This window comes from Lathamus discolor, chromosome 3 (genome assembly GCF_037157495.1).
Source record: "Lathamus discolor isolate bLatDis1 chromosome 3, bLatDis1.hap1, whole genome shotgun sequence".
Lineage (NCBI taxonomy): Eukaryota > Metazoa > Chordata > Aves > Psittaciformes > Psittacidae > Lathamus > Lathamus discolor.
Window position 1 is genome coordinate 25286311 of NC_088886.1, and position 13690 is coordinate 25300000.

The 13690-nt window shown below is 41.1% G+C and overlaps 1 protein-coding gene across 3 annotated transcripts in view; it reads left to right on the top strand.

Annotated features, from left to right (window-relative positions):
* The window catches only part of LOC136011806 (ral guanine nucleotide dissociation stimulator-like 1), a 60385-nt gene that overhangs the window by 25440 nt on the left and 21255 nt on the right, over positions 1 to 13690 (top strand). For all 3 annotated transcript variants that reach the window (XM_065674195.1, XM_065674196.1, XM_065674197.1), the window contains 3 exons: positions 7897 to 8081; positions 11107 to 11231; positions 11942 to 12157. In XM_065674195.1, coding sequence (XP_065530267.1) covers positions 7897 to 8081; positions 11107 to 11231; positions 11942 to 12157 — 526 coding nt within the window. The remainder of the gene's footprint in view (positions 1 to 7896; positions 8082 to 11106; positions 11232 to 11941; positions 12158 to 13690) is intronic.

Genomic DNA, 13690 nt, shown 5'->3' on the forward strand with positions numbered 1-13690 from the left:
TACTTCTCCCACTTGTTGCAGTGACATAATAGTTGTTACTGACCCAAGATCATTTCAGCTGTGTTTGAAATCGTGCCTTCTAAGGATCCGTTCTGCAAAGGGCATTTTCTTCTGTTCACTTATGCATCGTTCCTGTCAGTTTTGGGCCTCTAGGGTGGTCAAAAAAAGAAAGGTATTTTTCGTCAGGGATCAGGTTTAATTACCTATAATCTAAAATGTCGTTGGGGCTTTTTATTATTATTGTCCTTTTCTTTAAAACTGCATTCAGTAATACACAGCTTAAAGAAAGGAACTGTAATTTTGTAACTTTACAAATACGCAGAGTTTGGACCTTAGAGTTATGAGTAGGCTCAGAACACCCGCAAAAGGTCTGCGAGCTCAAAAAAAAAAACCCTGCCATGCATGACTCTGCTTTTCTTCTTTTCTTTTTCCTTAGTTATCAGGAGCCAGCTTAGCTTCTCGTGTTCAGTAGCTTGCTTTCCACAGTTCTTACTGCTTTCAGTCAGTCAGAAAGTTTGTGGCTGTAAGTAAGAGAAGAATAAAATCCAGAAAAGGTGGAATTCCAGTGAAATGTCTGTGTTTCCAGAAATATGATGCCTTGCCTCTCTTAGTTGTCTGACAAGAGAGTAGTGAGGAGTGAGTAACCTGACCCTCTCTCTCCTCCTATAAGCGATTCTTTTTGCTCTTCCTTGCATTATATAAACAAGATTGCCTGGTGCTGTTTCTCAGCTCTGCGGTTTTTTGTGTGGAGGTGTGACGGAGTTGCCTCTTTATCTTAGATCATCATTGCCTTCGGAGTTCTCTGTGTTTACTGCATGTTTTCTTAGCTTAGACTTCCGTTGACTTTGAGAAATACTAGTTGATAGAACACAGGAAGACATGACAATTCAGAATAAAACCATAACATATGTTAAACACAAAAATTATCAGCATTGAGAATTAGAGAGGTCCATATGATAGTACACATTACATGAACTGTAAGGAATTTGCACTATGATTCAATTATGGTTTTGTTTTTAAATGAGGTTGTATAGCTCAGTTGTCTGGTTTGGTTCATGTCACCTGACAAAAAGCAAATAAGGAAAGAAATTAGTGCCAAAAGAAATACTTTCTCTTGGTCGTCTACACACCTTACCAGCCAGGAGGTATGGGAAACTTCAAAGAGGTAGTTGCATCCAAGAGATCTCAGGCACCTTTACATGTTCTGGTAAGGGGATCAGTAAGCCAGGCAACTAATGCTGTTTGGGGACTTCAGTCCTTCTGAAATGGTTGTGTATATTGCCTACAAGACAGTAAGAAACAATGCTTTAGATTATATGTCCTGATCACTGTGATCTCTATTCAGAGCAGGAGAGTTCCTCAGTTAACTTTTAACTCCCTGTTTAAAGGTTGAGCTGTCTATGCAGAGTGATTGTGGAATATCTTCTGCCCTGTTTTCCCCACTGTACTGAAAGATGGTGTTAATTTTAATCTCTGGGCAATCCACTGCTGGCAGACAACTGTACCCAAAGCACAGACTCCATTAATTTAGAGAGGTGGTGTATTAAAGGAACAGAACACTTGTTTCCCAGAAGGTAGGCGTTAAAGATGTGGCTGGAGCTGCTTGAGGACAGGGAAAGGACCGTAAAACCTTCAAAGTACAAAATATTGTAACTGCTTTTACCTTTCGGAAGTCAGTAGCTTCACTGGATACTGAGATGCCTCTGGGTAATGTGAGGGTCTGAAACAATGCTTGCTGAGGCCATGTCACTGAAATGACTTGCCAGGCTTGCAAGACCTGTAGAGCTGATGCCGCACATCACACTTCATGGATAAAAGGTGCTAAGCTTGTTGCCAAGATTTTTAAAGATTTCTGTAAGGGAAGTTTCCAGAAGTGATTCATTCCTGTTCAGTGTACACAGAAGGATGTTCAGCCTGGCAGACCAGGCTTGCCTGCAATGTTTGCATTCGGGGAAGACTAATTTAATGTTGACTGAACCTAGTTACTTGGAGACCTCAGGCAAAAATACAATAGCATGAACCTGAGATTATCTGTGGGAGAGGTTTTTCAAGAAGCAGTGTTGTCATATTGGTCCATGGACTTGGACCATGATTTCTTGTTTGTTTGCTTGCTTTCTAGAGGTCTAACATTCGTACATTTTCTTTAAAAATACTCTTTAGGCATGTTGGCAAATATAATGGGGAGTGGAAAAGTACACCATCCCTCCCTGTACATAGAAACAACTTTTGTTTTTGTAGCTAGTAAGAGTCCACAGCCAGGGCAAAGGCAATGAAAACGAAATGCTGTGCTGTAAACAGTAAGACATGTTCTGATCTGTTCATTTACATCTCTCCTGATGAAGCCAAAGAAAAGTAAGTCCCAGTTTAGGTTGTATTTCTCACGGGCACTAAAGATAAGGTGGTAGAACTGGAAAACTGGTCTCCTGGTTGCAGGATGAAGTTTCAAATGGGGATTTTATTTATTTATTTTTTCCCTGTGTATGTTTTATACTTGCAGTATACTTACAGTGCTGTAAAAGAGAGGAGTCTTGTTGGAGTTGGACCAGCTGAATGAGAAGAAAAACCAGTTTGCTTAGTACAAAAAGTTAAAGAGCTTTAAGCCCTCAAATCCTTCTCTTCTGCACTCCCAAGCACTGCCGTGCCTGAATTCAGAGACATTTAAATCCTAAATGAGCTTGAGTAACAGTAAAAGTCCTTTCAAGCCTCCTCTAGGAGCATAAGGTTGTGATTTCCTTCTGCCACTGGCTTTGGTTTGCTGATTTGGGGTAGATTGTTGGTGCTGTCCCCCAGATGAATGACAGGCCACAGAAATGAATCAAAATACTCAGAGGTTTTTTTGTTGCCTTGAACGTCAGCTCCTAGTTACATCTGCTTTATTATCAAAATGTGGAATTTATTTGTTACTAAAACTTGGAATGTGGCACAATTGAAAACCGCAGACAAAGCAGCTCGAACCCAAACTGAAATCTCCGTTTCATTCCACAGCAATTGGGTAAACCAGTTCAAATAAAATTAAGGAACTCTTCAGTTACCACATGGCAGGTCTTGCATGTTTACCTCTCCTCTTCTGCATTAAACCAGCAAATACCAAAACTTTCAATGTAATACTGCAGCATTTGGAGTTTCCCATAGTGATAAAAAACATTGTCCTATGGTTTCTTGAGCATTTTTGATCTTCCCGAAAGAGAACTTGTGTTTTGTTTCCTACTGACATTAATGGTCGTGCTGGAAAACAAGACTGGAAAACTGTTACAGTCCTGCAGAAATAAAACTGCTCCTGAGACGTTGTACTCCAGGAGAACAGACACCAAAGGAATGTGAGACAAATGGAACAAAATTGGCTGGAAGTTTCTGATGCCTGGGAAATCCATGTTGGGAAGCAGTTAAGGTGCATTTGGGAGAGCAACAGTCAGCATTCATTCCAGTAAAACCAATTAAGCTAAAACAACAGCAGAAACCAATGTGGTTACATGAGAAGTGGAGTCAAACACAGCGCAGTCTAAGCAATGGAAGAGTGGAAGAGTTATGAAAACAACCAGAACTAAGCAAAAAAAGAACAATTAGAACAGCAAAGAAAAATAAAGGTTGGCATGTCAAAACACAGAACAACCGGCCAACCTGTTCCCTCAGTGACTTTATGTGTGTCCCAGCAAACACCCCCTCCCACCCCCCCCCGCCCCTCATACTGTTCAACCAGTTCTTCCCAAATCACAAGAAGAGCAGATCATTTGCTGGAAGTCATCAGCATGTTATTTATAAATGGACTGGGCGTAAGAAGCTACCCTTACAGCAACTGTTGTTTGCACTTTACATACACTTTACCCCTGATTCAAAGCTGAGGTTTAACTGCCCATGTTGTTATTTGATAAGCAAAACTGCGAAAATACAGCTGGCTTAATTTAGTCTGTGTGAGCTAGCCTGAAAACTGTTGCATGGACAGTGGAGGAGCAGGAAGAGCTGTCTCTAAAGATTATTCCATTGATGGTCTTAAGTATGTGTTTGGCAAATGACAGATAGTTTTGTACATGTTCCTGTCTAATTTAATAGGAAACCAGTCATTTAATCTCTCTTTGCAACTGAGGTTCTCCTTATCCTTCTTAATTGTCAAGTTTCCCTTCTACTTCTAAAGGAAAGGAAAACTTTATAGCTCATAATCAATCCGTTAAAAATGTATTCTGTGATGTTTCTTTCTTGTCTGAGATCTTGGAAGGCTTCCGTTCGTATCTGTCTCTAGGTCTGTCAAGTACAGGGAGTTTCTTCTCAAGGGCAGCAAATGTAAAGCTACTACTGCAAGATATGAGCAATTCTGTAGCCTGTTTTCAGAAATCTTGCCTTTCTGACACACAAATTAAACAATTGGGCGATAGGAATTCAGTAGGGCACAGTGTACCTTTTTTCTCTTTCCTATTTCCCTTCTTGAATGAAATGATTTTGCTGGCAAAAATCAGTGTCTGTAACAGTTGTGAACTGTTCACCCTGCTCTGGGAAACTGGGTCTGTCTTAAACTCTCTTTGTTCTTCAGCTTATGAAAGTGGCCATCAACCAAGCCTGTGGAAACTGAGCTTAGTCTAAACAGCATGTGAACAATATTAATACAAGATCTTATCCTGGGGAGAGGCTCCTTCCAAATCATTGCTGAACTGGTAAATGCTCCTAAGAAAAGAATGTAGAACCTAGTTTTTGGTGGTGGAGCCAGCAGGGATGGTGGCGAGCTCATGATATGGGTGGGGAAAAGGGGCATAAGAGCAGGAGTAAGTATTCAATTAGGTCATGCAGCGAGGCACAGTGTTCTCCTGCCTGTGGTGGAAGAGAAATGAAAATACTGTGGGCATAGGGCATTGGTGTTTGTGTAAGTATTGCTGTAACACAGCATTCAGGGTATGTGTGGGACTAGAGTGGATTAAAAATATTAGAGGAGGGCGGAGCGAGAGCTTGGGAGCACTGCTGTGAACATGTCTGTTGTGGCCTTTCTTGTAGCTTGGGATGTGGAGCACTGTTGGCTTTGCTGTGGCAGTCATGGAGCACTGGCTGTTGTGTGACACCTGTCCTGACTGAGAAAAATGGTCTCGAAGCTCCAGATAAAAAGTTTGGCCACCTCTGGCTTAAACTGTGGAACACATACTTGTTGCATTTATGGTAGTAGCTTGCCTGAGCAAAGTTGTGAAAATTCAGGCCAAAATAGTTTTCAAATGTGGAGAGACTCTTACAACTTGCACAATCTGTTTCATGTTTGCAGTGAAACCTGAAATCTGGAACATGTTTCCATGTTAATTTTTAGTTGTAAATACTTTTTGTAGCGCTGAAACTGTAATTCCAGAGTTTTTCCTGTCGGCAAGCCTACCCAAACAGTATTACTGACAGATTTCCAAATAGTCTCATTAGAAATTCAAGGTTGCTACAATATTAGGGAAAGAAGCAGACAAAAACCAGACTAAAATGAATAGGACTTGTAAAATGACATCTCTATGGGATTAAAGGTTAATTGAGTTTTGAGGAAAAAACTAATTTGGTTAAGATGAGACAAGGCGAGTGGGAGAAACTTATTTTAACTCTTTCTTAGCTATTAGTTTATTTTGAATTACATTGAGCAGCTGAGTTAACCAGATATTGCTGTGGTTTCCCTACTTACAGTACAAACGTGGCAGTATTAGTACGCAGCTCTGATACAAGAGCTTTCTGGGTTGGCTTTTGGGATCCTCATTGTCTACATGTGAAATCTATGTTCATATTTGAACTCTCTTCACGGTCTCATAAACTGAGGAAAGAGAAGTCCTCCTGTCTTGCTTCTCCCTTTCCATTTTGCAGCTATTAACACAATAGACCCAGAACCACTACATCCGTATTTTTTAGAATTTGAACTTTAAAAGCCAGGTGCCTGATCATCATGAGCACAGGTGCTCTTTGAGCTGACACACTGGTGTCTCTAACTGGACACTCATGTTTAGTGGTTTTTACTGGGAGCATAGCCTGTTTCTTCTTCATGGAATATCATTGGGTGTATGGAATACTGTTATTGCACGAGGGTCTTGGAAATGTGGTTATTGGAACAGGTGTCAGGGAAGGTTTCTGTAGATGTGAAAAATATGTTCATTGGAGGGCTAAGCTCTCACAGCTAGCTACACAGCAGAGCAGAAAGCATTTGCAGAAAGAGAGCCTGCTGCAAACTAGGGCTGTTGTCACTTGCTCATCTCAGCTCTTTTTCTGATGGCAGTAGAGCTCCTAAGATCTGCTTCCTTACAGAAGGAAAACTGTGTTTTGTAGCAACACCTCTTGTGCCTGCCACAGCATTTGCGACTACTGGCTGGAAGAGATTTGAAATACTGGGATGGTTTCAGTGTCGCAGAGGAAATCTTCAGAACTTCCTTTTCTCAGGGTCTTTAGATGTTTATTGTGCTTTCTATTCTGGAACAAGGGTTTTTTTCCCTCTCACGTTATGTCCTACTCTGAGCACCACAGTAGGTTAGCATGAAACAGTGGCTGTGGCCAGTGCGTAATGTTATGTGACTGCACACAAAACTCCTTTTCCCTTATCTCTTTGTCAGCTCAGGTAAACAAAATCCTCTTTAAAGTGTTTCTTGATATGCCCTCTGTGTCTTCCTAGCCTCTAATTTTGCTGCGGCCAGTGTTAAAAATATACACACTGAGTTACCTGCACATTGCTGTGAAGAACCAAAGATCTCGCAGCCTTTCCTGCAGCAGAAAAAATAAATTGCTAATATTTTTTTTTTATTTTTTTTTTTTTAGCCAGGCTTGAATTTTCTTAGACCTTGAAGAAATCAGGTTATTTTTCCAGAGTTCTTTCAGTGTTTCCACACTTAGTTGAAATTTGTCAACAAAACTCTAAGTTAGTTCTGGAAAACCATAGTGTAAATTGTAAGTCTTATTTTCTTACAAAATCAAGTTCAAACAATGAAAAATCCCTGAAAAGATAGGCTTTAAAGAAATTCCCATAAGCTTACCTTTGTGCAGTATCTAAGAACCAATCTAATAGGTGGGTGTGGATTAAAACCTACATAAACCAGGAAAAGGAGATAAACAAACCACTTCCCTGTGTTTCAGGCAGGGTGGAGACGATGTTGATTCACCAGCTCTGGTTTCCCCTCATTCCACTTAGTCTGTAGAATGTCCATAGGCAGTTTTCTGCCATTGGTGACTTTTTAGCTGCATGTGTCTAAGAAGTCTGGGATAACTTTCCTGAATGAAATCCAACACTCTTGTAACTCCTAAGCATCCTTTTTCTGCACTGTCAGCATGACCAAGATACCTTTTTGCATGGTATAATCTGACAGCCCCTCCTTGTTTTGGGGCTAAGGATAAAATAAAGCTTCTGCCGCATTTCACCCTAAGGTTAGCAAGACCAGTGTCTTCCGGGTTCAGCTTCTTGGTGCTTCAAGCTTGATATTGGGTACTGGCAGCACAGTGCAACCCGTGCTGCACACGTCAGGATTAGGGTTTTATCTTTACAGATGAAGCAATCTCAGAGTGTGTGCTTCTCTCCCTGTCCTCTGCCTGTTCTCTGCCTGTCTTCTCCCTCTCCTCTCCCTGTCTTCCCCCTCTCCTCTTCTTTCAATTGCTTTATCTACCTTTATTTGATATCCTGAATTTAATTGAAGGGTGTCAATATAGCTTAAGTGGATTTGATTCTGTAACTGTATCCACTTGTATGGGTGCAAATCAGGAGCAACTTCTCTGAAGTCCCTGGGAAAATCTGGGTGATATCTTAATAAGATTCCATGCATAAAACCAGCAGATTCAGTTCGGTGCTCAGAAGGTCTTCATACTGCCTTCACGTAGAATATGAAAGTCTTAGAGGTTTTTTGTTATACTAATTACAGATGCATATGATTGCATCAATACATGCTGTATACAACCAGTTCTCTGTGTATTTGTTCTTAGTGCAACAGCGTCAATCTTACGAGCCTGGCTCAATCAGTGCCCTGAGGATTTCAGAGAGCCGCCCAACTACCCATGTCTGCTGAAGATGCTGGATTACCTAAAGAAGAATATATCTGGCTCTGACCCAGAGAGAAGGGCACAGAACCTCTTGGAGCAGTTCCAGAACCAAGAAATGGAAAATGATGGTAAGTTACCTTTCCCTTCTCTCAGACTGTAAGGTATCACAGGGATTTAGGTGGAGTACATTTCATCAACTCGTGCTAATTGGCAATGTTGTGAGGTGCACCAGTGACTTTTCTCGTAAAAACAAACAAACAAACCAACAAACCCAAACAAAACACCACACACACAAAAAACCAAACAAACAGAAAAAAACCCAAAAACCCCTTCTCTGTCTGACTCTGCAGGTTCTGTGTGGGATGAGACTTGCACTGTGTAGGTGCCTATGCCTGTTTATTCCGGGGTATATTGGGAAATCCAGCACTTCTCTAATGTTTAGCCAGAGATTTGAGATTGCTGCAGCAGCTAAGTGGTTAATTGTCAGTGCACTTCCCATGTCATTGAGATAAAACACACAGCTGCTTTTTGGCTGGTCTTCTGATTTCAACGCACCACCCCCCCCAGCATCCCCCAAGAAAAGGCCAAATCAACAAAAAGCAAAATACAGAGCTGTAACAAAATACAGCTTGAGTCACAAGCCTTGTTGTCATGAAGCTTTTCTTCCTAGTTACCATCATGTCAAAGGAAGTGTCTGTGGCTGTTTTTTCCTATTTGAGTGGCTGGTATCCAAGGACAGAGGAAAACCTTACGTTATTGGGAGTCACAGTCTACAGAAGGAAGAGTGAACTGTAGTAACACATGTATGCTGTGTGCAGCAACGAGCCTGACACATACCCTTATCCTGGCCAGAAAGCTTCCTGTTACGTAAACTGAGGAGTCATAGGAGCTCACGTAGTGCGTGAATGAGAACTAGAATCAACTCCCAGCTTTGGTAGAGGGGTGAGAGGGAATAATTCATGTCATAAAGCATAAAGGAAATGACAGGAAAAAAAAAATTTCATCCCATAAAAATCATATCTGCCAGATGTTCCAGAAATACAATGCCAATGCATACTACTGTGAAATGCCAAATTAATTCAGTCCTTAAAATGTACATAAAAAGGAGTACTACACAGAGCCCAGGCTTTTTCCATCTTGAAAGCACATAAGTGAACAGGATTGCTAATTGTGTGCCTATTGATGTCCTTTCCTGGGTTTGGTTCCCCCATGTCAAAGAAAGCTTACCAGAGCTGTATTTGGGTTCATCTGTTGTTCCAAGCAAACAGAAGTTCCCAGCAGCCCTGCTTCTACATTTGTTTCCTCTAAAGCGTTCAAATTATGCTATGAATTTACAAATTTGGGTCCTGACCCTACAGTTTGATTTGTGCCATCAGACCTCCATTCAGTGCTGCCATCAATTCTTTCAGCTTGGGCAATACAAAGCTAGGTGAGCCAGAGGCTGCAAATTCAGAAGGGGGGCATGGTTGCTGTCAGTGAAGTCAAGCGGGCTGCTGGGCTTTGAGAGGGCTAAATGGATCAGAGCTATTTGAAGATGATGAGATACTTGAGTAGAAGAGGATTCCAGCTTCTGGTAGAGCAGGGAAAAGACTGGTTACACAGTCATGAAGAATGAGAGAGAAAGGAGGAAGAGGCATGAAAAAAGAAAAGGGAAGTCTTGCATTGTACTCCAGGACCTGGTTTTAAGGGCACTGTGAGGTTTGGAATAGGGTTGTAACTCAGTGATGCAGATTTTCAGTTGAATTTCAAGAGCTGAAAGGAAAATGAGGAGTCACATAGCAAAAAAAGAGAGAAAAAAGTGTAACTCTTGTAACGGTTTACTAGAAGTCCATTCAATTACGCATAATGTTATGAAACAGCCACAGAAAAATAATGCTGAAACAGAGGTCTCCGTTTGTCGCATTTAGCTCTGTCAATGAATGATGCAATTAGAATGTGCAGGTGGAAATCTGGATGCAGCCTGTAGTTACAAGTTATTACATCAAAACTGTAGCAATTTACAGTCACAATTAGGTTTTGTTGTTACTTAAGGAAGGAAGGAAAAGCAAAGTATTTTGAAAAACAGTGATGAAGTATCACTTTATCTGCTTTTGCTGCTTTGATGTCTGTTCTGCTTAAACTGGGTATAAAGTATTGCATAAGATACTCTGAAATGCACTGTTGGTTTTGTTTACTGAAATCTCACTAGCAGAAAACTCAGTACCTTTGTCGGTAGTCTTCAACAAGTCCATTTTTTCCCCCCTCCCTTCTTATGGAGTTACTGTCACCTTATGGTAAGAGATGAGGAAGAGGATTTATTTTTAGGGATTTTCTGTTTGACTTCCTCCCCTACCATGGGAAACAAGGGCACATTTCTTTGTGTTTAATGTGGCTTTGTTCTCAACCTGTGGGAGCCAAAAAGAGACTTGGGAAAAATCTGTGAAATCCCTTCCCTTCTGCACTGGATCAAGTCCCTCAGTGAGGACAGCTCTCCTCTCCCAGCTCTTCACTGCTGCCCAGTGCAAATTTAGAAGCAGCATTCAGCAGAATGTTTGTAAGTGCTCACTGTGCTCCCTTTTTCTGGGAAAAATGCCTGGAGAGGGAAGGCGAGGGATGCTGGAATGAACTCTCTTCAATATAGTCCATGTAGCCACAAATGGCTCTAAGAAATCTGGTATCTCCTTTTATTTCCACACACAGGAGATGAAATCTGGATATAAGAGCATTCTTAGTGCAATATTTTTGGGGATATAATTGCATACTCCTCCGTTTACAGTTTTATTATTGATGTATTTTTTCGATTATAAGACATAAATATTGAAAAGTAGATTAACAAAATTCTGCAATGTTAATAAGGAATTGGGGTGGTGGTGATGATGTTTTTCTTTTGGAGGAATGTTTAACAAATGGGCAAAGCCACTTCTCTGCTAAGAGACTCTAAATACCTGAATTCTTTCTAACTGTGTTTCTTTATCTTCCAGCTTTTCTTTGCTAGTTCAATCTTAGGGTCGTCATCTTTCCCACTAAACTATGCAGCACAGTGAGGTATTTGCATCAGCCTGGACCACTTGGGTGTTCTGCTATAATATGTACAGTGGTGTCTTAAACAAACACCTGCTTTAATTCACTGTTTGCTGTATAAATTTACCAAGTCATGTTTTCCATCCTGGACAGATGAGTTCCGTAACACTTCCCCCAGTAACCAGTGTGATGAAGAAGAACTGGAGATCTGCAGTCCAGAAGAATTCTCTTCTTTCCAAGAACACCTTGTGGCAGAGCAGTTGACATACATGGATGCAGTATGTAGAGCATATGTACTACTTGAAACGCTAGTGGAAATAGGGCTGGGCTTCTAAATTTTGTTTATTTATTTATTTAATTTTAAGTTTTGCATCAGTGTAAGAATAGTGTTCCAGAACAGGTCTATTGTTGGGACACAGAACACACCTCTGCTTGGTTATCCAAACTTGCTTTCTTCATTGAGCTCTTTCTTTTAGTCCTTTGGGTTTTTGTTGTTGCTGTTTTGTTTGGTTTTGTTGTTGTTTTTGTTGTTGTTGTTTGGTTTTGGTGTTTTAGGGTTTTTTAAGTGTGAAATCACACTGTACAGCCTTTTTTGCAAAGTTTAATATTTGGCACCTGAGAAATAGCACATTTTGGCTATATTGCTGCCTGGCCTGAAGACGTATAGGTGCTCTCAACTGTAGTGCTCTGATTTGGTTTGTATCAAACTCCTTCAAATTATCATCCTGTAAAAAATTTTCCCCTTTGGTTGTGCAGCTGATATAAAGGTGTCTCTTCTTTTCCCAGGACTATTTAGCTGACAGTTAGGGCATCAAGCCTATAAAGAATATGCCAAAGTATGTATTTTAAACTAAGTGAAAACAACTATTTACTCTTTAATACCATATTAGATTTATATCCAGTATGTACTGTAAGCACACATTTCTTCTTGTGGACAGTAGAGATCTTTGAGAATCATGCTGACTTAGGCACCTCTATTTCATTCTAGGAACTCTTCAAGAAAGTTGTGCCCCACCACTGCTTGGGATGCATCTGGTCTCAAAGGCATAAGGAAGAAAACAAGCACGTGGCACCTACCATCAGAGCTACTATCTCTCAGTTCAATGCAGTTACCAACTGTGTTGTCAGCACTATCCTGAATAGCAAGGAACTCAAAACACAGCAAAGAGCCAAGATCATGGAGAAGTGGATTCGTATTGCACATGTAAGGCATTTGTTCTAGGCTGTTTAATGTTTCTTGTGCTGGGTGCCTTGGATTGAGGCAGTTGGAAGGGGAAAAGGAGGTTGTATGCATTGGCCCCAGGCCAGTGAACATCTTGGCTCTAATTCTTTATGGTTTTGACTGACTTTCTTTGTAATAGCAGATGAAGTATTGCCCTCCTCTCCTTAGTTCCTTCCCCATCCTGGGAAGAGGGCCGTTGCTTGTATCTTGACAGTGTTGGCAGTGCTACTTGAAGGGTGTCAGATACTGTGTTTTGCACATGGGAAGTGCCATGTACTTGATAATGTAACATTTATGGTAAGATAAGTACGAATTCAACCAGTTCACTTCCCTAGGAAGAAAATACTGCTCGTATCAGTGAAAGCAATTAAGGGATGGTTGATATCATCCAAAGGTTAGACTTGCTTTCAGAAGAAAGTTTTAACAAGAATGGATTAGGACTGGCAGTGGTGCAGGCAGTGGCCAGATTCGGAATAAGCTTTGCGCTTACCCGCCTCTGGCCACTCATAGTTAGTCAATGAGCATCATGCTCCCTCCCCTGCATCTGTGAACACCACATGGGCTGAAATCAGACATGGTGGGAGATACATCAGATATATGTAGGGGGCCATGTCATAGGCCTTACAGAAGTCCAGATATGACATCAGTAGCTCTTCCCTTGTCCACTGAAGGCCACTAGATTGTTCAGGCAGGACTTGCGCTTGATGAAGCCATTTTGGCTGTCTCAAAGTGTTTCCCTGTCCTCTCTCTGCCATAGCAGAGTAGTATCTAGGAGAGGATCTTGTAGGAAATTGTGTGTTAATCTTTGCGTGAAAGGGTTTTGTGTGCCTTTTTTTACATAACTCTGGTTTGCTTAGATTTTGTCTTTAATATCTTACTGTAACCTTTTTAACTCCCCTCAGAGCGCTGGGAAGCTGGCAGTACGCTCAATCTCTCTTTTTGAAGAGAACATTTAAAGCACTTTCATATGAATACGTATTGACTTTTATTTTAAGAATCACATGGATTCTTTCTGAGCTATACAAAATAAGCAGTCATAAAAAGCTCAAGGCAAACAGAGGTTTTCCAACATTGACAATGCACTTCTATGCTTCCAGAGTATTATTAGTCCTGGCACCTAAGCTCTGGCAACTGCATGGTTGAGGAAACTGGTATGGGGAAATAGACTTTCACCTCTTTTGGCACTTACACCAACTTACGTTATCATCTGATGGCTGCTTTATAAGCCATGTGAATGGATTATGAAGTTTGATTCTGGTTTTCTGTGTGCAGATCTTTAAACCGCAGATGATAATAGCTAAAGCAGGCTTTATGGGCAGCCTGGGCCACAGCCTGGGCAGGTGAGTACGAAGCAGCCTTCTGCTCATCACGGGGCAGCAGGGAGGCCTGGGGGAGCCAGGAGAGGCATCACTCTCATCATATGTGCTCTGTGGATGGTGAACTTTGTTCTCCACCTCTACTGATGCAGTACTTCTCCCTTTACTTAATTCATGCACATAGTGAAATACGCCAGTC